Below are 23,124 nucleotides of genomic sequence, written 5' to 3'. Positions count from 1 at the left end.
GCTCAGGCTACAGAAAAGGAGGCTGAGAGGAGACCTTCTGGCTCTCTAAGGCTTCCACAAAGGAGATTGGAGTGTGGGGGAGGTTGCTATCTTCTAAGTAACAAGAACATAAGGAAATAGCCTCAAGTTGCCCCAAGGGAGGTTTAGATTGGACATGAGGAACAATTTCTTCTCCCCAAAAGACCTGTCAAGCCATCGACCAGGCTGCCCTGGGCAGTGGTGGAGTCTCCATCCCTGGAGGGGTTTCAAAGCTGTGGAGATGTGGTGTTGAGGGATATGATGTAGTGGTGGCTTGGCAGTGCTGGCTTAAGGGTTCATCTTGATGATCTTCAAGATCTCTTCCAACCAAAACAATTCTATCATTCTGTAATGGTAACATCAACCAGAATAGAAGGAAATCTTTGGGGGGGAGAAAAAAAAACCCAACAAAGTAAATTCATTTTTCACCTCAGGCCCTGCAGTCTAATCTTTTAGTGTGCTTGTGAGTGAAGAAGAAGAAAGCAGCCTGAGATGGTGGTTAGTACAAAGGATTTCGAAACTGTGTCATGTTAATTTAAACCAAAATATACACATAAGTTTTAAGAGGGGAAGAACCAAATCCTGAGAAACACCATCATGCCAACTTGGTAGTTGTTTTTGTCTAGTGGTGCTATGAATCTGGTTTTGGTGGATGTCCCTTTAGTGAGGTTCTCTTTTCTTGACCCTTCTGCCGTGCATAGTTTGTCAACAGTTTTGTACCAAGGGAGCAAGTTTCAGGTTTGCCTGGGTTTTTTTTCCAAGTGTGAAGTGAATTGATCCTTCTGATACTGAAACACAGGTAGGGGAAGGAAATCTTTCTTAGTCGAGGGTGAAAACTCTGATGGTGTACAAAGGTTACTGGAAATTTCCAGAGCCTACTCTCGTGAAAGCAGGTTGGAAGGTAAGCAAATTAACAACGTGATCACAAGTTTGATAGGAATCTGTAGCTTCAGGTTAGAATCATGAAACTCATGTTTGAAGTTAATAGCTTGGTCTTGGCAGGGGATGTATTTACAAGTTGACTTTACAACTTGTTAGGGAGGATAATCAAGGAATGATGAGTTTTAACCTGCAGAGAATATTTGGGGAAGAAATGCGCAGAAATATTTAGGGCAATGAAACAGGGCGGTAAAAGGCTTGGGAAGACTTTGGTAGCAAGATGAAAAAGATGAGGGAAATAATAACTAATGTATCAGGGCACGCCTGACATCCAGCTAACAGTGTGGGGGCTTAACCATGGGAAGATACCACCTGCTTCAGGAGAACATCTGCTGTTCATGAGGACACCATGTGCTGTTTCTGCTGCTTCATGTCCTCTGTTTAGTTTGTGACACATCTTAATTTACTTTCTGGCATGAGTTTTCTGCTGGCCAGCTTCCTTTTTGATGGCTCATTCCTGTACCTGTTCTGTGCAGGAAGGTGATGGAGTCACCATCCCTGGAGATGTTAAAAAGTTATGCAGTCATGGCACTGTGGGACATGGTTTAGTGGGTGTGGTGTGTGGCCGTTTTAGGCTATACCTTTAAAGATTTTTCACAGATCTTGAACAGAAAGTAGTAAAATGTAAATAAATCACTGTTGGGTGTAAAAAGGAAAATAATGATAGTTCTAAACAATCCCATTGGAGAGATAAGGCACTTAAGCTAGTCATGTAAACAATTTCTCTCTTCTCTCACTTCTTTGTTCTGGGAGAGATTAACTTGCTTCTGCTTGACCTTGGCTGCATTGCTTTGGCTAAGTCTAGCAAAATGCCTCTCTGCTCTTTCTCTTGTGCCTTTTGTGTATAGGGGGCTAAGGAAGGGCAGGGAGGGAGAAGCTGTTAGCAGAAGGGTCCTTGTGCTGTTCATTAATTGTAAATCCCTGCAAATGTGTACATACTCAATGCATTTCATTGTAGAGTATAGTTTTGCTTGTAAGTGCAGCTTTCATTTGCTTCCACCTGAGCTGGTCTGGCAAATTTAATGTTGGGGGGGAATTTTCAACCCATCACATAGTGGTACTGGGTTGATGGTTGAACTTGATGATCTTAGAGGTTTTTTCCAGCCTTAATGGTTCTGTGATTCTGTGCTCTAAGTTGATCATGAACCAGAGGTCAGAGAGTTTTGCTTGCTTTCAGTGCTTTGTTTCTGCATATATCCCAGCTCATCTTTCCTCACTGTTCTGAAATGCTAAAGACCAGGTGAGGATGCAGTGGGATGCTCCTTCCTTCCTGTTTTCCTTTCACTGGGAGCAAAAAAAACTTGAATTCATGATTTCTTAAGTGGCATAGTTTCCAGCAACGCTGGCCAAATAGAGTGAACTGCTGTTAACAGGAACTGTAGTTACGGACTGAGCTCCAGGGTCTTTCTCCACAGGCAATTTTCATCTCTGTCTCAGCTATCTGAATATTCCTTAAGCTGATTTCTGTTGCAGCATCTGCATATGTTAGGAAAAAACCCAAAATATGGCTTCCTAAAGCCATTACAGCTCCAGCATTTTAAGAGCCCTCAGCTTTGACAGACTTCAGTGACAAGTTGCATTCCAAGACAACACATTTGTAAATCTAAGCTGCCCTGTAAAGCTGGAGGAATGTGTGTGTGTGTGTGGAGGGGTGGACAACCATGTGCTAGGTCTTTGCCTTCTAAACACTGAGTTAGTGCTGGAGAGCTGGTTTTAAGTGGTTGATGGGGGAGGTCAGTTTCCACCTTTGGGAGAAAAGGGAAAGTGTGTGTCTCTTGGAAAGGTGGTAACAAGTTTTAAATTAACTGAACTGGAAGTGTTTAGAACTAAAAGTTCTGAACCAAAATGTGTTACAGAAGCATAGTAAGGGACCAAGCCAAAGGGTATTTGTCTGCTTGGGAATCTTCCCCTTCATTATAAATCTCACTTCTTTTTTTTTCCCTTCATCCTTCCAACCCAATGTGTCACTGTGGATGAACATACCACTGGTAGGATCTAATCTATATGCCACTGAGAATGTTTTTTTAGCTACTTACATAATTTGTTTCTGATGAGCACAAGATGATTAAGCGCATAGGGAAGCTTATGCATTGTGACTATGGTATGGAAGAATCCAGAGTGCTGCTTTTAAACACCCTGTGTGACCTCATCTGTCCTGAAGCAGATGTATCTTGGAATGGTCTCACTCAAACTGTGTTCCCTGCCAGCAGCGCAGCCCAGCGCATCAGATCCTGGGGCTTGTCTTTCTGGAGCCACCCCAAACCTTGAGTTAAGAGGAGGAGGGAATGAATTTATTTGGCTGTTGGTATATTGATAACTGTTGCCATGCTGGGAATTGATTGATAAAGGCAGAAAATAACATTGCAGAAGAGCATTTGGTTCTACACAGAACAGAAACACAAGGCTTGTTCCTGAGGAGCTGGCATGTTCTTGATGGAAATCTGCAGAAATTTTGCTGCCATGTTAGTGTGAGGTTTAAATTTGTTGAAAGCCTGGAGATTTAGCCTAGAGTTGAGGAGAGAGCTCTTCCCTGAGAGAGTCATTCGCCATTGGAATGGGCTGCCCAGGGAGGTGGTGGAGTCACCATCCCTGGATGTGTTCAAGAGGGGATTGGACGTGGCATTTGGTGCCATGGTTTAGTCATGAGGTCTGTGGTGACAGGTTGGACTTGATCTTTGAGGTCTCTTCCAACCTTGGTGATTCTGTGATCTGTTGCTGTATGTTGAAGATAAATTCTTTAATTTACTTTGAAGTCCTTGTGGAAGTGTGGTTTGTACAGGCTTTGCCCTTGGTTTGGTTTAAGCTCAGTTTCAGCAGTGTATTAACTCAAGACAGTTAATTTCACTTACAGAAATGGTCTCTCTGCATGTTACCATCTTATATCAGTGTGAGGGCTCTTGTAGGGCTGAAAAGTGAAAGGGGAAGGTGGCCACTACCAGAAGCCCACTCTGTGTATAGCCAGTGTTAACATTTCATTGCCCTTCTGTTTCCCTTTGTGACTACAGCAGTGAAGGCCACGGGCTGTAACCTGGAGAAGGTGAACATTCTTCCTAGTGCCTTGATAACTCCACTCATGCCAAGCAGTATGATTAAGAGTGAAGACGTGGCTCCAATGGAAGTAAGTGCAGATAAAAGATCTCCCCCTGTCTTCAAGGTAAGTTTCACTGTGATCTGAAGACAGTAGCTTTAATAGTCTTGGTTGCAACTACCCATCAGTCTGTTCTACTCATCAGTTCTAATAGCAGAGTAACAAACAGGGGAAAATACCATGCCTGAGGCTGGTCTGGGCAAGATGATGGAGCATGATTGCTTTGAAAGCACCTTGTCCCCACGTTCAAACTGATTGGTGATGACACTGTGGTGAACATTTTTTGTCCTGTGAGACAGAACTAGTAAATTTCTGTTAGAATATTATTTTAATCACTCCCTAGCATTGTTTTCTGTAAGTTGTACCTTGACTCCTTCCTTGCAGTAGCATTTCCACTGCTAGTCATCTGGTTAGGTATGGACAGATTCAGAGCCACCAAATCTTCCACTGAGTCTTTCCTGAGCATAGTGGATTGGGGGAACTTTCATGAACACAACCTGAGCAAGTTTACACATAGCTTAATGCTCTTGCTCTTTTCAGGCTTCGAATGTTGGACCAACTCAGCCAACACTGGAAAACAGTATGTCTGGCATATCAACTTCTGCTTCCCATTTACCTTCTGAAAGTGAAAACCAGCAGCAAATCCAGCCGAAGGTGTACAACCCAGAGACGCTAACGACCATCCAAACGCAGGACATTTCCCAGCCAGGAAGCTTTTCAGCAGTCTCTACTCCAGGTCAGCTGCAGAACAGTGATGCCTTACTGCAGCAAGCTGCACAGTTCCAGACAAGAGATTCCCAAGCCAGGGAAGTCCTGCAGTCAGATGGCACAGTAGTGACTTTGTCACAGCTGACTGATGCGTCACAGCAGCAGCAGTCGACGCTCTCAGAACCAGCACAAGCCTTGCAGCAGCAGATTTCATCCAGTATTTTCTCCTCGGCCAGCGGTGTGAGTCAGTTGCAGAACACCATCCAGCAGCTGCAGGCTGGGAATTTTCCAACCAACACTGCTACGGGCAGCAACAGGAATGTCGACTTGGTGCAGCAGGTGTTGGAAGCTCAGCAGCAGTTGTCTTCTGTTTTGTTTTCCGGTTCAGACAGCAGTGAGGATGTTCAAGATCAGCTAAATGCAGATATCTTTCAGCAAGTTAGCCAGATCCAGAACAGTGTAAATCCTGGGATGTTTTCCTCCTCAGACACTGCTGTCCATTCCAGACCAGACAACCTTTTGCCTGGCCGAGCTGAAAACGTTCACTCGCAGCCCGAGAACACGTTGTCCAATCAGCAGCAGCAACAGCAGCAGCAGCAGGCGGCGATGGAGACTTCTGCAGCAATGGTGATAGGAATCCAGCAGAACATTTGCCAGGCTGCCACACAGATGCAGTCTGACCTGTTCTCCTCGACAACGTCGGGGAATGGAGCCCTCCAGCAGTCACCTGTTTACCAGCAGGCTTCTCACATCATGAGTGGGTTATCAACCAGCGAAGACATGCAGATGCAGTGTGAGTTGTTCTCATCATCTCCTGGGGTTTCTGGAAGTGAGACTACTCCTGCAGCTCAGCAGCAGGTCTCCAACAACGGACCTGCTATGTTTCAGGCATCAAATTCTGCAGATGGAGAAGAAGCTTCAGGACAGAGTAAGCAGATGCAAAGTACTGTATTTCAGACCATGGTTCAAATGCAGCACAGTGGAGAAAGTCAGTCTCAAGTTAATCTCTTTTCATCTACCAAAAACATGATGACTGCCCAGGCAAGTGGAACTCAGCAACAAGGAGGTGGGCTGTTCCAGCAAGGAGGAGAAATGATGTCCATTCAGTCAGGAAGCTTTATGCAGCAGTCTCCACATTCACAAGCTCAACTCTTTCACTCTCAGAATCCGATTGGCGATACTCAGAATATATCCCAGGAGACACAGGGCTCTCTTTTTCACAGTCCAAATTCCATTGTCCACAACCAGACCAGTACTAATTCTTCTGACCAACTGCAGCCTCCCATGTTCCATTCACAGAACACCATGGGAGTATTACAGAGCTCTTCAGTTCCTCAAGACCAGCAGTCTGCCAACATGTTCCTTTCCCAGAGCTCGATGAGCAACCCTGCAGCACAGGAAGAGCAGATGTCGTTCTTCACAAGCCCAAATTCCATTTCTCCTCTTCAGACAGCAACAAACACTGAACAGCAGACTTCATTCCAGCAGCAGACCCAGATGTCTCACATGCAGAGTTCTTTGCTTCCCCAGGAACAGCCCCAGACTCAGCCTGCTCAGCAGGGTTTGTTTCAATCCCAAGTGTCTTTAGGCTCCATCCAGCCCAGTTCAATTCCCCAGAACCAGCAAGGAGCGATCTTCCAGCCTCAGCACTCAATAGTTGCTATTCAGAGTAGTCCTCCCTCTCAAGAGCAGCAGCAGCAGCAGCAGCAGAACATGATGTTCAGTAATCAAAATGCGATGAGTACAATTGCTTCTCAAAAGCAGAACATGATTTTCAATCCAAATCAAAACCCAGTTACCAATCAGGAGCAGCAGGGTCAGTCCATTTTTCACCCACAGACCAACATGGCATCAATGAACCAGGAGCAGCAGCCCCTGCAATTCCAGAGTCAGACTACAGTATCTTCTCTCCAGAATCCTGGATCCAACCAGGCAGAAGCACAGCAGCCAGCCATCTTCCATAACTCACCCCAGATTCAGTTGGTCCAAGGGTCACCAAGTTCTCAAGAGCAACAAGTCACCCTCTTCATCTCTTCAGCTTCCATGTCTGCCCTGCAGAACAGCATGAGCCAGCAAGAGCTGCAGCAGTCTCCCATGTACTCTTCTCAGAACAGCATGGCAGGAATGCAGGGAACTGCTTCTCCTCCACAGCAGCAACCTTCTTTGTTTCACAACACAGCAGGAAGTGCCATCAACCAGCTGCAGAATTCTCCTGCCTCATCTCAGCAAACATCAGGAATATTCCTGTTTGGCATTCAAAACAGTAAGTGACAGATGCCCAATATCTGGGTTTATAAGTTAGGAGAGCTGCTCATTGGAGTCCACAAGAGATTGTTCAGTTTATATATATACACATATATATATATATAAAAAAAAAAGTTAAATTCTGGAATAAGTAAAGCAGGACTAAAATGTAGAAAACACAAACTTATCACCTTGCTCTGAATGTTGCTAATTTAGAGTCCTGGAATCTTTTTGGTTGGAAGATACCTCTAATATCATCAAGCCCAACCCTTAACCCAGTACTGTTGTTTTTTGGTTTTCTTCTAGCTGAGTGTTGGCCTCTGTGATGTTAACACATTTGGTTGTAATTTGGCCTTGAGCAGCCTGGTCTAGTAGGAGGTGTCCCTGCCCATGCTATTCGGTTTGGAATTAGCTGATCTTCAAGGTTCCTTCTAATCTGAACCATTCCATGATGATACAAGTCTGTCTATTCAGTACATACACCTTGAACCTCTGCTTATGCCCTAAAGGAGCAATGGGCAAAGGAGGTCATGTGAACAAAAGCACCTGTAAGGTTCTACAGAGTCTGTAGTCAGTATGGTTATATGTGAAGAGGTTTGCTCACTCACTGCCTGTATTCCCTTGCTCCAAGGAGGACATTGAGATGTTGGAGTAGGTACAGAGAAGGGCAAGGAAGCTGGTGGAGGGTCTAGAGCCCAAGTCTTGTGAGGAGCAGCTGAGGGAACTGGGGTTGTTCAGGCTGGAGGGAAGGAGGCTGAGGGGAGACCTTCTGGCTCTTTACAACTGCCTGAAGGGAGGTTGGTCTCTTCTCCCAAGGAACAAGTGACAAGGCAAGAGAAAATAGCCTAAAGTTGCTCCAGGGGAGGTTTAGATTGGATATTAGGAAAAACTCCTTTACTGTAAGAGTGGTGAGATGTTGGAACAGGCTGCCCAGGGAGGTGGTGGAGTCACTGTCCCTGCAGGTGTTCAGAAAATGAGTAAACCTAGGGACACAGTTTGCTGGGCATGGTGATGCTGGGTTGATAGTTGGACTTGATCTTAGAGGTTTTCAACCTTAATGATTCTGTGAACCTCATTTAAGTGGCCCTTTATTCTTCCCTTGCTGTTAATCAGACTGTGGCCAGCTGCTAACATCTGGACCAGCTACACTGCCAGATGAGTTGATGGCCATAAGTCAGCCAGGACAGCCTCAGAATGAAGGGCAAGCTGCAGTGCCAGCGCTCCTCTCCCAGCAGATCTCTGAGACTCCTCCACTACCCTCAGCTATGGCAACCAACCAGAACATGGAGAAGATAGATGACCTGCTTGTGTCACTGCAAAACCAGGGGAACAACATGGCTGGCTCCTTTTAATTCGTCAAGTAAGTAGTGGGTTTGGGTTCTGGGTTCCTTCCTGCCGCTTTCGTTTAACAAGTCTTTACTTTACAGCGTGCCACCATGCTTTCACAGGCCAGCTAAAGCAGCAGTAATGCTGAATTTACAATGACACCAGTGGCCAGAAGCCAGAACTATTAAAAACAGAAGTCAGAATTGGTATGAGTTGGTTGAGATGGGGTCTTGTTCAGTCGCTGTGTGTTTTGGCATCTGCTGTTAGGCTTTAGGACTTTATTAGGAGGGAGAGTTGATGACTGGCAGTTTGGCAGATAAAAGCCCCAGGAAATATGACTATAGTTGAAAGCTTGAGGCTTGTTGAATAACTAGCACCCCACATCTACTGTTCTGAGCTTGCCCCCTGCATATGATACTGTAATATGAAAAGAAGCTTTAGTAGAAGATGGTGGCTGTCGGGAGTGTGCCGCACACTGACTCTGTGTTAGGAAAGAGCTGCCACCATCAGCTGTTACTAGGAGACATCCTGCTTAGAGAAGGTGCCTTTTTCCCAGAGGCAAAGGAGGCTTTGACTACAAATGAGTACCAGGAGCCAGGCGGATTGTGTCATCTGCTGGTGCCCACTGTGTGTAACTTGGCTGTAGCTAACTGTGGGGCTGTCCTGAACCCCCTGGAAGTTTCACTCAAGTGATGCACTTCATTTCCTAATCTAAACTATTTTTACTTCACTTTCCAATCTAAATTGTTTTGACTTCATTTTCTAAACTTTTGTGTATGAAATAACTTAGACTGGAAGGAGAGTGATCTTGCTCTGTGACAGAGTGCTACACTCTGATGTTCACTCATGGTTTCATGTCTGCTTGTGAAAAACACTTTCGAGGTGAAGGAGCTACAGAAAAGTAAGAGGATGGTTTTTGTTGATTGTGCCTAACTTTTTTGCTTGCTTGGTTTGTTTTTCCTGCAGAAATTCCATGAAGAAAAAAAGTGATGATTTCCCAGATCCTCTCAGACCTTCCGACTCTGGATTAGGCTGTGTGGAACTGATTGCTTCTGTCAAAAAGTGGCCCTCTTCTCTAAAGAGCACACCCGTGGCCAATTGCAGCGTCTAGCACCTAAGGCTGTGACCATAGTACTGGGATTTGTAGTGCCAATAATGCTGAAGAGCTATGCTTTGTTTTACTGGGGCGTGGGATTGTCCTGTTACCAGATTCCTGTTCCTCACTAGCCAGTGGGGTGCTCTCTGAATTTAAAGCATATCTGGTCAGTTGTTATTGTTGGTAGAAGGTAATACATGTTACCACGTTTACTTTTTGCCCCTCCTCTTCCTTCTTCACTTCCCCCTCTTTGGGCTAGACAAGCTTGTGAAGCCAGAAACATCAGATGCCTGTGAGATGAGCCATGACCCATAGCTGTCAGCTCCAGTATGTGAAGGGAGTGTGCTTTTCAGTCAGGTGGGAGAGCCAATCCTGTGGTTTATTGCAGTAGGGGGCAATAAGAGATACTGCTAACGGTTAAAATATTGATAATGGTTATGAATCACCATCAAATCACTGGCTGCTGTGGGTGGCCAGAGCTGGCTGCTCCCCAGCTGAGATGTGATAACGGTTTCCACATCCCTTACATGTAACTGTGCAGAGTGAGGGGTTGTGGCTCTAGCAAAGTGAAGAAATGAAGAGGAACTTTCAGTGAAATTTTGCTCTTAAAAGCTCGTAACACCTTCCGCTTAAGAAGAGCATTCTACCTGGCTGAGGAAGAGTGTGTTCAGGCTCAGACTAGTAGGGGTTAGACCTCCAGAAAGCTGCATTAGCCATTCTCAAACCAGCCTTCTCCCTGTCATCCTCGCCATGGTTTCCCTTCTCTCTCCCTCAGTTTCATAGTGTGTTTTTAACAAAGACATGAGTATCCTACTGGCTTTACAGATCAGAAGCAGCTTTAGGAATCCACAGCACTGAATTGCTTAGTCAGTAGAAGCTTTGACATACATGGATTAAGGAGAGAGGAAGCAATTTCTCCCCCACCTTCTAAATGCAGGACTCTCCCTTCTCCAGCTGTTACTGATGTAAATCTGCAGCTTGACTTTACTCCAAGTAGGGGGGCAAATGACATCGTTTTGAAGCGTTCTTGAAGATTTCACTTCATCCTGAGCTGTTGCATCTTTGTAGCATACTGAGCTCATCGCAGTTTTGAAGTGATGATTTACTTTGGCACCAACAGTCCCCGAGTCTCGTTTCTCGATCTCGTCACGTCTCAATTAAAACCCACGATTGACTGATGTTACCGAATGTAAAACCAACCCACTCCAGCCCATGCAGCTGTATTGTGAGGCGTGTGGATTTTTCTTTTGGGTGCTCCAACTCTCCAGACAGTTCAGCGATATCTCACTACAGCCTCCTTCAGATGTTCGTTTCTCCTTCTCCCGCCCGTAGGAAGCTGTTGGGGCGGCTCGAGCCCGGCAGCTCCGCGTGTGGCTGTTCTGCCCTGGCAGAGTGTAGTTGGCATCGCGTCACTTGTCCTTTTTGTTATTTGAAATAACAAAGCCTAGTCTGTAAATGGTTTTTAAGTTACTCTTGTCTGTTTACCGTGTGTTTTCTCCCCCCAGACTCGTGTGTGTAGTTGAGCCGTGTAGAGTTTTCGTTTGAATGGATTCTCCTGTCTGTCTGTCGGTCTGTCTGTCACAACGTTCTCTTTCTGTCTCTCTCTTTGTCTCTCTCTCTCTCTTTCTCTTTCTCTCTCTCTCTCATTGAGAGGCATTGAATTACGTTTTCAGTAGTAAGGCTTCTTGCCGATATGAAGGGAACTTTTCAGAAAGAGACCTGCTCTGGGTCATTTAATTTTGAATACAGTTTTCAATCGTTCAAGTTTTGGATGGTTTATATCTAATGTGTGTTTCATTTTTTTGGAAAGCTATATTTTGTATTTAGGAAATGGTATACTATTTTGCTATTTGTACTGAGTGAGTACATTGGCATAAATATTAAAAAGGAAAAAACAAAAAAAAATTTATATATATACATATATATAAAAATATTCTTTTTTGCCACACGTTTTTGTGGTAAATTTGTGAGTTTGTCTGATGTTCTACCACAACGTGGCGTCTGATAACAGTGGGGTGGGGTGGGGTTTGTTATGTCTTTATTGAGTATTTAAGTACCTTTTTGGTTTTTTATTCTGCAACATGGATAACCTTGTTCATCTCTCGCCATTCCATCAGGCAGTTCGCTGTTCCAGCTGGCTTAGGAGAAGCTTCACTGTGCGCTTTGGTGTGTCTGTCACTCAGTAGCAGGACCTAGCGAGGAAGCCCTAGGCCTTTAGGGGGGGTGTGAAGCGGTGGGGTTTCGTCCAGAATGAGCCATTCAGCTCCTATCCACTGTCACTGTCTATTTAATATATTATTATTAGCGCCTCTGTGTTTTAACTCTTTAATTTATGATTATGCTGAAACCGTTGGAAATTTTCAATCATAGTAAAAAAGAATTCTCTGCTTCATCATGTCCAGAGCTGCTTTAACTCTCTACCATGCTTTTGGTTTTTTTTTTTATTTCCCCTCCTTTTTTTTTTTTTTTGGTTCCCCTTCTGTGATTTAATATTATTTTCTTTTCCTGCTAAGACAAAAGATTAACAAGCTCCTGTTTGTGGTTCATGACATGAGAACAGCAGTTGTGCAGCATTGACTCAATGCTCCGCCTGTGCTACGTAGAAGACTGAGAATTGTGGACCGAACCAGCTTCCAGACAGGGTGGAAGTCAATAGCCAGTTACTCAAAAATGAACTGGTGGTGTTTGCAGGATGGCAGTCCCAGGACAAGCTGTTGGGTGTCAGCTGGGGGCCTTCATACACAGAAGAAGTCATAGGAAGGATGAAGTCACTTGTGTGCTGCTTCAGTTTGTTCCCTTGTTCCCAAGGGGTGTAATCCTCACCTTGAAGTGCTGTCGGTCAGTGCCAAGTCACCAGGGACCAATTCTCCATTCCCAAGATGTGTGTGTCCAAAAGAGAATTTCATACCAGGACTGCTACAGCTCCAGGGGAAGGGTATGTTTGATTTGTGTGTGTATTTTAGGTCGCTTATGAAGAGAAGTGAAAAAAATAATGTGTAAAAACAAAAAAAAAGCAAAAAAAAAGAAGAAAATTAAAACAACAAAAAAAAAGCAAAAAAAAAAAAAAGGGCTGTGCTGTCACATTTTCCACTTCTGGGTAACACCTTCCTCGTGTTCAATTTCTCTTGTTCATTTTAGGTCAATGTTTAAATGTACAACACTTGGAACATGTGATTTGGTTACAAAAAGTATTTGTCTTTGAACGGAGAGATTGCTCAGCGGTTGATCAGTGCTTGAACGAGCTCCAAGCAGCTGTTAGTGAGGATCCAGAGAGGTTTGGTGAGCCAGTAAAGAGCTTAAAGACAGGCTGCAGGGTTTCATGGCAGAAAGACCCAGGAACGGCATGAGCCACAGCTGGATTTTACCAGAGGGCTAACCATCTCCTTTTGGTATTGGTCACTGGAGCTTACTCTGCTTGGTTTGGTTTTATTCCTCCGTTTATTCCTCCCCGTGCTCACACCAAGTTGTCCATCGGCAGATACTTCCCTGAAGAGACCAGGCAGTGGCATCACACTGAGTCCATTGTGGTTGAGAAAGTGAGAAGGTACTGAGATATCAGACTTCCTAAATGTAAAGTTACTGCAGGGGGATTGGACCAGGTGACCTTTCAATGTCCTTCCCAACCCAGTCTGTGATTTTGTGTTCCTGAAGGGGAAGTTACTGTCATCTCCACACAGCAGCAGTTAAGTGTAGAAGATATTGCCAGGTGAAAATGAAGAACACTGGAAAGAGCCTCCCCAGGGAGGTGGTTGAATCCTCATCCCTGGAGGTGTTTAAAAGACAGAGAGATGTGTTGCTGAGGGACATGGTTTACCACCTGACTTGGTAGAGTTAGGTAATGGTTGGATTTGATGATCTGAAAGGTCTTCTCCAAAGACCTCTAAACCATGGAGTTGTGTTCTGGGGTGGGGCTTCTGTGTCTTGTTTTTTCTGACACTTGAGCTTGCTCTGGAAAGATTCAGCTCTGACCCTCCATGTTCAGTGCAGGGGTGTGCTCTTCAGCTCTGCCTGCCTCTACAACACCCCATGTCCACTCTCTGTCCAGCATCCCCAGTGCAGGGGGGTTAGAACCCTCACCAGATTTAAAACCTAGGGAAACAATCCTGGCCACCTGTTGAGATTGTGCATAGGTGCTCTTGTTGGCTTATACACTGTCTGTACAGAGATATTTATAGGTATAGATTTCATGCAGATAACACCCAACACAGTTATTAGCTGAACCTCTCCTCTGGCAGGAAGTTAGTGGTGCTTTGTGCTTAATTAGCGATCTGTGCTCCCTTATTAATCACCTCTTGGCTGTCTGACCCTTCAGCAGTTACTCCAGCCACATGCTTTGCTGTTACTTTAACATAAAGGTAGTAGAAGGAGGAATTTCAGCCTTGCTGCTTCAAAGTGTGTGTTTAATCACCAATCATTTTATTTTAATCACAGGGTGGTTAATTCCTTGTAGTTTTTAGACCAAAGCATGGACAGTTGAGTGTTCATCACTTGGGCAGGTTTTTTTACTGGAAATGCTGAGTCTGGACAGCTCCAGCACTGGACATTCCCCAAATTCAGGTAAATTAAACTGCTGCTGTGATTTGGGGGTGGGTTCAGTAGATCTATGAAAAAAATTGCTTTACCTTAAGGATGGTGAGACACTGGCTCAGGTTGCCCAGGAAAGTGTAAGATGCCCCATACCTGGAACCATTCCAGATCAGGTTGGTTGTGGCTCTGAGCAACCTTCTCTAGTTGCAGATGTCCCTGCTGACTGCAGGGGGTGGGGACTGACCTGAGGAACTGTAAAGGTCCCTTCCCACCCAAACCATTCTGTGATTCTATGATTTGGGGTATTCTAAACAGAAAACTTGTCAGGACAGATTTCCTCTACCTGTTGTCTTTCCAGAGTCTTCAGAAGGAACACCAAACAAGCCAGGAGCTGGCATTTGCCATTGAAAAGAGTTTAAATCACTATTTGAACAGCAGAGAAGGTTTGATAAAAAGCAGAATCAAACCCAGTTGTTACTGGAGTAAGAAAGCTGCATGTGGTTTCCCCAGGGGTAGGTGTGTGTGGGCGTGTGTGTGTGTGTGTGTGCAGACCTACACATGGACCTGCACAGTCACAGAAGCTCAAACAGAGTTTTACTGTCAGCTCTGGACTCCTCATGGCTCTGTGTAGCAAATTGTTGGTCACTTTTCCAGTGTGATGAGAGGAGGGGTCGGTCCGAGGGGTTATGGACATTTATCTGAGCAGTGGAAGCAAGACCAGGAGGATGAGTTGCTTTGCATGCTCTGATCTGTAAGTGGAAGGTGAGGAGATACAGATTGCTGGTGACTTCTCATTAGGGCAGAATTTATTTTCAAGGTGGGTTTTATGTTGTGGAGGATGTAGCAGCTCTGTTACTGTAGAAGCTAAAAGGTAACAAGACCTGAGACATGTTGAGAGTTCTGTTTAAATTTGAAGTAGTCTTTTGGGGTAGCTTGTGAGCCCTTTGTGTTCTCCTCAGATTAGTCATGCCGCTTGCAGATACCAGTAGTGCCCTGAGCCCATGTGCCTGCTGTTGGCTGGAGGTTGAGCATGGGAGTCACTGCTGGAAATGTAATAGATGGTGTTTAGGTACAAGGGAAAGTGCCAGCAGCTTGGAAACACCTGTCAAAGTACTTGTAAAGCTGTAGTTGGGTGTGGGGCTCTGTGGGTTCCATGGAGGAGAGGCTTCTCCTCCCTCAGCCTGGGTAGGGGTGTAAATAGGTAATGCCTGTGTATTCCAGGGGTGTGTATATATATAAAAACCCATATATATAATATGTATATAGAGGACTCCTGTAGCTGTTCTGTGTACAGAGTAGACACAAACATAGAGTATGGACACAGTTACATTTTTATAAACATTACTTTTCCTCACTAGGAGGTTATTTACCAGGGTCTGTAGTCACTCTCTGGCAGTTGTACTCCCCTCTCAGTACTGTACCCGTGGTGCTGTTGGCAGTGTTGCTTGGGAGCTGCTGGAGGTCGTTGATGCTTGCAGGGTGGAAGCAGCCACTGACTTTGGTGGCTTTGTACCTTTTTATGGATAGTGGCAGATGTGGTATTAGCAGAATGACTGAACTGGTTCCTGTTGGGGAGCCTGCCTGTGGGATGGGCTCGGGAAGCACAGTGGCAGCAGCACCGTTGTTGGCATTGGCACATGCTCCCAGCCAGCTCCCCTCAAGGGATTCCTGGCTTCGGGACCTTCTCCGTTCTCGGTGTCCCAGAGCTCTGGCAATAGGGAATGGTGGGTGCTGTGTTGCTCTGGGGCTGACTGCAGGAGCTCTCTTCACATGGGGGTTATGAAATTGTCCCTGCAAAGGGAAGCAGCCTGGCTGCTGCTCAGCTGGGTTGGTTTGGATTGGGAAGGTGAAGCTTAATCTGCTACTCCTCTTCTCTCTACTCCCAGAAAGGCAGCTGCCCTTGTTTTTTAATACTCCTTTTTTTTTACCAGCTTTGTAGTGCAACAGTCACTGTCTATAAAAATCTCCTGGAAAGCTGGGGGAAGTTCTTGGTTTCTAGCCATGAGAAACCTGCCCCAACTTGCACTGATTGATTCCTTACAGGTCATGTGAGAAATGAAATCCTCTAAAGGAAATCCAGATTGCAACATCAGCAGGTGTAGTTTGCCCACCATGACTCTTCATGCCATATCTGGTGCAGTTTGACATGAGTGATGCATGGACATCCCTGTCCTGGTACAGGCTCTATCCAAGCTCCTCTGCCAGCTGAAAGCAAATCTTACTCCCTCTAACTGAGCCATCAGTGTGTGTGATCTTTGTTTCCAGAGATGGGTCATTCTTGCTGTTACACTTCATGAAATTGCCTCAAAGTGTTGGGACAGGGGTGAGGAACTTGAGGATTTCCCTGTCTGCTGTGGGTCATTCGCCAGCATCTGCAAGTGCTTGGTTTAGACACCACAACTTTCAACAACTTCCCCATCTGCCTTCCCTTCACACTGTAAAGAGAACAACAGCAGCCTACTGAAATGCACCAGCTGAGGATTTGCTCCAGGGTTCAGATCAACAAAGGGTCCTGGGTTCAGGTCATGTAAGTGGCCTTTACCCCTTTCTAGTCCTTGGAGCTGTCCCTGTGTTGAACTGGGGAAGGTCTGTCTCAAATCCCTTGTGCATCTCCCTGCATGTGGCTGTCCCAGCATGAGGATTAAGGTATTCAAGGAGGGGAAGCTCCTTTAGAAAGAGAATAGCAGTTGTGGGTGTAACGGTACTTGTGGGTGTTAGTGGAACTTTGGGGTGTTGCAGAAGGGGGACCACATTCCAGTGTCCTTAGCAGCCTGTGGGATTCCCAAAAGCTTTCTTTTCTGGACACCAATTGAAATGAGGTAATTTGAGATAACACCTGAGCTCATTAACAGTGAGTAAGCTCCAAACCCCCCAGAGCAGAGCTTTCTGCCTCTGTCCCGGCTCCATTGTTGAGACCTGCCTTTCTGCCATGGTTCCATGCGAGCACTGGTCATCTGCTGAGCTGCCTCTTCCCCTGTCCTGCAATGTGAAAGTAGCACCAGATACTCCTTTGTGCACTCTGTGTATATGGCTTTCGTAGTTGGGATCTCCAAAGCACTGATATCCAGTGTTTTCAGTTTGTTCTATGAGGGGATATTTTATTTGCATCTATGTTTTTAGCTCTCCTGTGATAACTTGTTGAATATTAAAAAACAAAAATATTTTGCTTCTATTGGGACATTTGTATACTCGCAACTATATTTCTGTAAACAGCTGCAGTCAAGAATAAAACAATGAAAGTTTTCATTTTGCAGTGTAAAGTCTTGTGGTGTTTCTTTCAGGGGAGAAAGTGCCCTTCTTCCATGCAGGATCAACCCCTCTGGGGTCCACAAGAAGTGCTGGGACGGCACGAGCCCCCGCTGCGCTTGCCTGATTGCTTCCTGCGCTTAACCGCTGCAGTTGCTTTGATTTTGTGGTGTGAAGTCCAAAGAAACCTTTGTGGTTATTACCCAAACTCCAGCCTGGAAATTAGGTGAGGGTGAGACCATGGCCCAGGTTTCAGAGACATGGGAGATGCCTCATCCCTGGCACCATTTCAGGTCAGGTTGGTTGAGGCTCTGAGCAAGCTCCTCTAGTTGCAGATGTCCCTGCTGACTGCAGGAGGCGCTCTAGATGAGCGTTAACGGTCCCTTCCCACCCAAATTAGTCTGATTCTGTTAATAACCCAGAACCCTCACTCATGCCATGGCACGAAACAAAACACTCTGAGAACCCCCTCCCCTCCCCATCTTCCTCTTGAAGCCCAGAGAAAGGCATATGCCACCCTGTAAGCTAGGCACAGCCAGCCATAGAAACAAGACAGACTGTGCTCTGGGGTTTGGTGTTTATTAGCAACACAGCTGTGGCCTGCAGCAAGGAAGGTGCTCTCTCACCTGGCTCCCCCCACTTCCAGCAGGAATCCTGGGGCAGAGCCCTTCCAAACCCAGCAACTGTCACCTCCAGTCACAGCTGTATTTCAGGCACCAGAGAAGCATAAAAGGAAAGACCTTTGACAAGGATGCTGGGAGAGGCCTCAACCTTCTGGAGCCATCAAGCAGCAACATGCAGCACCTGGGGGATGGTCCTTCAGCCCCATCCTGCCTTTCACCTCCTCTTCACAAACTTCTTTGTCACGGCATTGGGGTTGAGGCGTCTCCTGCCAGCGCCCAGTGCCGCGTCGCGGATCTGCAGGTTGGCGGCGCGGCTGTAGATGTCGTTCTCCACAAAGGGCGAGAGCCCGGCGATGTAGTCTGGGTCGAAGACATTGGTCTTCTGCCTGGCCTTGCGGGACAGCCGCTGCTGTGGGAAGGGCTGGTCTTCCACCAGGTGAGGGTTGTTGGCATGCTTCCCCCCTTTTGGGGCTGGCAGTGGGTACTGGCCAGAAGACAAGAGGTTGTTAAACTTGTTTCAGGGGTGACTTGCTCAAAGGCCCTTGAAGATGCCCATTGGCCACAGGTCAGGCTCCTGTCCCAGCTGCTGCCATCCAGCACAGCACCTACAGTTACTCACCCTGAGCCCTCGGGGGTTCAGCACCTTGGGGTTGCGGGAGAAATGCATGTGCAGGCTCCCATCCTCACTGACGCTCACTGCCACCTTCTTCAGTGTCTTGTTACCACAGTTGGGACAGAAAACCTTGGTCATGTCTGAAGTGGTCCTGCAAGATGGGGACAGAGGGGGGTTTACTGCTTCCTGGGCTGCAGAATCCAAACTTGGTTCCCTAGCAGGGTACAGCCCTGGCAGGCAGCACACACTGCACACACTCACTTGAAGCAGCCGTGGCAGCGGAGGATGTAGCTCCTGGCCTGCCGGATCAACATGCCGTTCACTGCCAGCACGTGGAGGCCCATCTGCAGCAGCACATTCTGCAAGGAGGGAGAAACCAGGATACCCTGAGCTGGGACCAGGCAGGAGCTTTACCTGGGGTTTGCCAGCCCAGGCAGCAAGAGGCCAATGGATGTGACACCAGCAGGCTCTGCAGAGGCCTCAGCAACGGAGGGAACTGGCTGGATTTTTAGATACAAGGAGCTGTCACAAATCTGATCTCATGCTGTCCAGGGGACTCAGCAGTGAGCTTCTCTGTGTCTGTACTGGTTAACCAGCCCTCATATTCACATCCCCTGAGCCCCCACTTTCTGCTCTCAAGGGTGGAGCTGTTCTGTGCAGGGCAGCACCAACCTGCATGGCGAAGTCAGTGGTGACGCAGCCGACCTGCACATCAACAGGAGCAGTGTTGCAGTGCCCTGTGTCCTGCTGGACCTGCTTGAGGTTGCTGGGCGTTATCCAGCCCTCGTTGTCGCTCTCCTCCTCATCTTCATCTTCCTCTTCCTCAGCACTGGCCCCATCCTCAGAGCTCTGATGCTCCTCAGTGGTCTCAGGACTGAGGGAGACAGCTTGAGCTCTCTGGTGGGAAGAAGACAGTGAGCTACACCACACAGAGCACTCCACTCAGAAACCAGCGTGGCCAAGGACAGCAAGGAGGCTTCAGGTCTTACCAGCAGCTCTTGCAGCTCCTCCTCGATGCTGGGCAGGGGGGCTCGCCAGTAGAGGAAGGAGCTGAACTCATCACTCTCAGGTGGGACTGTGCTCTTCTCAGGGCTGGGCTGACACTGGCCTTTCCCTGGGCGCTTGTGCTGTGGAATACACAGGACAGGGGGTCCCTCACCTACTACTGCCCGTGGGCTCAGCAGGGCTGCAGCCCTGTCCCCAGTGCCATACCTCAGGGAGCTGCATCACTGTCCCTTACCTTGGTGGGCAGGTGAAAGCCAGCGAGGTGCAGAGGGGCCTCGGGGTGCCGTGGGGTGGAGCTGAGCCGCACCTGGGGAAGCAGCATGGGGTGTCAGTGATGCACCTTGGGGACAGAGCCCCATCCCTGGCAGTGGGTCCTACCTTGTCCTGGGGCTCCCAGCGGAGGCAGCCAAGGCCATCAGTCTCAGCCTGCAGCTGGCAGGTGAGGGCAAGAACCTGCAGGTCCGCAGCTGAGAGGCTGGGGTAGTCCCCAGTCTTCTTGGAAAACTCAGTCACTGCCAGGAGAAAGGAAGTGAATCAGAACGGTTTGGGTTGGAAGAGTCGATTAACATCAAGTCCAATCATTAACCCAATGTTGCCCAGTCACCACTAAACCACATCCTTCAGCACAACATCTCTGTGGCTTTGAAACCCTTCCCAGAATAGGCATTCCACCACTGTTCTGGGCACCCTGGTCCAGGCCTTGGCAACCCCCAAGAGAAAGAAATTGTTCACGTCCAACCTAAGCCACTCCTAGTGCACCTTGAAGCCATTTCTTCTTCTCCTGTTGCTTATTCTTTAGGAGACCAGCCCTCACCTGGCTCCAACCTCCTTTCAAGAAGTTGGAGAGAGCCAGAAAGTCTTCCCTCAGCCTCTTTTTCTTCAAGCTAAACAACCCCAAGATTTCTGCTTCACCAGCTTCCTTGCCCTTCTCTAGACTCACTCCAGCGCCTCAATGGACTTCTCGGAGTGAGGGACGCAGAAGAGAAGGGTAAGGGAGGGAGCCGTCAGGCCGGGACAGGCCGGAGGGACTCGGGTCTCCCCGCCTACTCTGCAGGGTCCCCAGGTGCCAGTGCGGTACTCACCGAGGCGCAGCAGGTCGGGCCGCGGGCGGCGGAGGCGCAGCTCACAGGGTAGTGCGGCCAGGCGACGGCGCGTCGGCCTGTCGCGGATCTCGGCCAGGACCTCGGGCACGGTGTAGAGGTTCTCCGCGATGTCCTGTGGGCAGCGCCATCAGACGGGTCCGGTGTCCCCCCCGCCCCAGTTCCCCCCCCCCCCCCCCCAAATCCCATACCTGCAGTGGGGCGGCGCTGAGAAAGGCGCCGGTGTCGGCCACGACGTGCGGCACGCGCGCCATGCCCGCAAACCCCATGGCCCGCGCCGCGCCCCGTAGCTGCCACGCGAGGCTCGCCGGGAACTGTGGTCGTTCCGCGCGGGGTCGCTGGAGGGGCAGTTCCGCCACCCGCGCGACGGTTTCCGGGCGGCGCGTCAGGTGACCGGCTGGTGTCACATGACCGCGCGCGCTGGAGCCGGAAGCGGGAGCGGAGTTGTTGCCGGTAACTCGGGCGGCGGGACGGGACGGGACGGGGATTTCCGGTACGGCCTGCGCGGTCCGGCTGCCTGGGACCTGGCTGGGTGCCCCGGGTGTGGGGAGCTGTTTGGCTGCGGGTTCTGCTCGTACCGGGCCGGACCTCGCCTCACCGGGCCGGTACCGCCCCGAGGCTGTGGGGGCCCGTGTGGAGGTCTCATTTGACCACCACTTCCCCTTTGCGTTGCCTCTAGGGCGGCAGTCACGGCCCACAGAGCCTGACTGTGCCCGGAGTGCTCCGTCCCCTCTCGCTCTCGCCGGCGGCCGCAGCTATTGCTGTTCCCCCCGGCTCTGCACGAAGCAAACCGGCACCCGGCGTCGGGGCACGACCCGGCCCGATGCCGGTAACGGTGATGGATGGGTGTGCCGGGCTGTCGGGATTGCTGCTCTGGCGCTGCGGTCCCGCGGGTAAACGTCGCGTTAGCAGGGAGGCAGCAGGGCTGTCTGCGTCGCCGGGAGGCGAGGCTGGGCCGTCGGTACCGAGAAGCTGGGGAGGGGAGGCCTTGTCCTTCAAGAGTGGAGAACTTGCGCGGGTGCGGGGCCGCCCCGGGTCCACACCAGTTACAGGGCGACCAAACAGTGGATGGAGTGAAAAGTGGCTATGGGAGGGGAAAGCTGTGCCTGGGGGACAGCTCTGAACATGTAGTGTGGTTCTGGTAGTGGGGAGGTGTTTAACCTGTCCAGGGACATTAAAGCAAGTGACAGCCGAGTCGTGTGGGATCAGAAAAAGAGGATCTGGGGAAAGGAGTCAAGATTAAAAGAGAAAAGGATGCATACAGCTTAAATGGGATGGGTCTGTGCTGTCACCTTGGGTGCAAGGGTCCATTGAGGACACCCGTGACTGGTCCTTTCCTGTCATGGGATGCTCAGGTGGGTCTGTGAGCACGGAGCAGGCCTGTTGGGGGGGCTCCAGTCTGTGACTGGCTGTGTTGCAGTGGAGAGCAGCAGGGCTACAAGGGAGCAAGAGTGGGTGAGAATGACTCTGTAAAGGTAACATTCGGTGATTAATGAACCCCATCTTCTCTGGTGGAGCTGTCAGAGAGCAGCTGGGATGGTGAGGATCATGTCCCCATGATGGCAGCTGGAGAAGAGCAAGAGCAGCACCAGTGATTGAGGGAGAAGCAAGGATCCAGAATTCTACTGCTGTGTGTCTCACCACAGTAACTCCGAGGAGCAGGTCACTGATATTGGTGTAGGAGGTTCTGAAGGACAAGTTCACTGGTCAGTCCAGCCCAGGGGTTGCCCAAGGGCTGGTGCAGGAGGTGCTGCCTAAGGGACACTGCCTGGCCATTTTCTGTGGGCCTGCTTAATGGTGTTAATGAAACAAGTGGTGATGTGGAGCTGGGGAGTCATAACAAACACAAGGAGGAATAATATCCTAAGGGAAGGCCGGGGTGAACTGTGGGACAGGATAATTGGGATAGGAGTAACTGTCGTAACAGGAAGTGCGATTAGCCTGGTGGAAGCCCTCCCTGCGTAAGTCAGCTCTGCCACACTCGTGACTGGAGCGGGTGGGTGTGTGTCAGCGAGCCTCTGGTCACCATCCCATAGAGCTGACAGCAGCAGGTCTGGTACCAAGTGAGGTTTTCTGGGCAGAGGTGGGGATTGTGCTGGGTACTGGCCGGGGCTTGGCTGCTCCTGGAATGCTGTGAGGGATTTACCGTGCTGGGGGTGTGTGGGTGAGATCACACAGGACTGGCATGGAGAGTGGAGAGCCTGGCTCACATAAGGGGTTTTAAAAAGTAATGTGGCTTTGGGCTGGAGCTTGGGCTGATCTAATGAGAGTGTGGGGAGAGGGTAGGGAAAAGAGAGACATCTGTATGAGTATGGATGGAGCAGGGTCTGGGGCTGCTGGACATGCTCTTCTCCCCTCTTCACACTTCCCTCCCTCCAACTGGAGAGGGAGACATCAGCAGGCACTCCAGACTAGGACTGGGCAGCAGGGGTACCCTTGTCTTTGATGGTCTGGCAGAGGGATCAGGATCAGGTTTGACTCCATCTGAGCTCTCACTGATGTCCCAGGCAGGATTTGGGCTTCTCTTTGCTCCTGCTTAGGGGTAGGCAGCAGATGCCCCTGCATCTGTGTCTGGGGTTTGCACAGGCAGG

At 48.7% G+C, this 23,124-nt stretch overlaps 3 protein-coding genes across 8 annotated transcripts in view; 2 read left to right on the top strand and 1 right to left on the bottom strand.

The window, feature by feature from the left end:
- NFAT5 (nuclear factor of activated T cells 5) overlaps positions 1-17,206 on the top strand; it is a 74,773-nt gene extending 57,567 nt beyond the window's left edge. For 4 of the 5 annotated variants that reach the window (XM_068150688.1, XM_068150692.1, XM_068150691.1 and 1 more), the window contains 4 exons: positions 3,963-4,111; positions 4,586-7,016; positions 8,111-8,357; positions 9,290-17,206. In XM_068150688.1, the coding sequence (XP_068006789.1) occupies positions 3,963-4,111; positions 4,586-7,016; positions 8,111-8,349 (2,819 nt within the window). In that variant the 3' untranslated portion in view covers positions 8,350-8,357; positions 9,290-17,206. The remainder of the gene's footprint in view (positions 1-3,962; positions 4,112-4,585; positions 7,017-8,110; positions 8,358-9,289) is intronic. The other variant, XM_068150689.1, reaches the window with a different exon arrangement.
- Positions 17,207-17,750: 544 nt separating this feature from the next.
- Positions 17,751-20,899, bottom strand: NOB1 (NIN1 (RPN12) binding protein 1 homolog). Its single transcript, XM_068150698.1, has 9 exons — positions 20,725-20,899; positions 20,516-20,648; positions 19,812-19,945; positions 19,669-19,740; positions 19,418-19,555; positions 19,101-19,325; positions 18,690-18,787; positions 18,435-18,579; positions 17,751-18,299 (listed from the first exon to the last, which is right to left on the bottom strand). The coding sequence occupies exons 1-9, from the start codon at positions 20,800-20,802 to the stop codon at positions 18,030-18,032; spliced, it is 1,293 nt and encodes a 430-aa protein (XP_068006799.1). The 5' UTR covers positions 20,803-20,899; the 3' UTR covers positions 17,751-18,029.
- Positions 20,900-20,940: 41 nt separating this feature from the next.
- Positions 20,941-23,124, top strand: part of WWP2 (WW domain containing E3 ubiquitin protein ligase 2) — a 43,880-nt gene continuing 41,696 nt past the window's right edge. The window contains exon 1 of one of the 2 annotated variants that reach the window (XM_068150693.1): positions 20,941-20,986. In XM_068150693.1, coding sequence (XP_068006794.1) covers positions 20,941-20,986 — 46 coding nt within the window. Of the gene's footprint in view, positions 21,027-23,124 lie in introns of both variants that reach the window. The other variant, XM_068150694.1, reaches the window with a different exon arrangement.

This window comes from Melanerpes formicivorus, unplaced genomic scaffold (assembly GCF_026170545.1).
Source record: "Melanerpes formicivorus ecotype bairdi unplaced genomic scaffold, bMelFor1.0.p_v2 SCAF_20, whole genome shotgun sequence".
Taxonomy (NCBI): Eukaryota; Metazoa; Chordata; class Aves; order Piciformes; family Picidae; genus Melanerpes; species Melanerpes formicivorus.
The sequence above is the reverse complement of the archived record's forward strand: the minus strand, read 5'-3'. Positions and strand labels throughout refer to the sequence as shown.

Excerpts from the sequence above, each read along its gene's own strand:
- NOB1 (XM_068150698.1), bottom strand. The coding sequence starts at position 20,802 with ATGGGGTTTGCGGGCATGGCGCGCGTGCCGCACGTCGTGGCCGACACC. Across the intron at positions 18,788-19,100 it reads CCACTGACTTCGCCATGCAG|AATGTGCTGCTGCAGATGGG; the intron begins GTTGGTGCTGCC and ends CCCTCCTTGCAG. Across the intron at positions 18,300-18,434 it reads TGAACCCCCGAGGGCTCAGG|TACCCACTGCCAGCCCCAAA; the intron begins GTGAGTAACTGT and ends TCTTCTGGCCAG.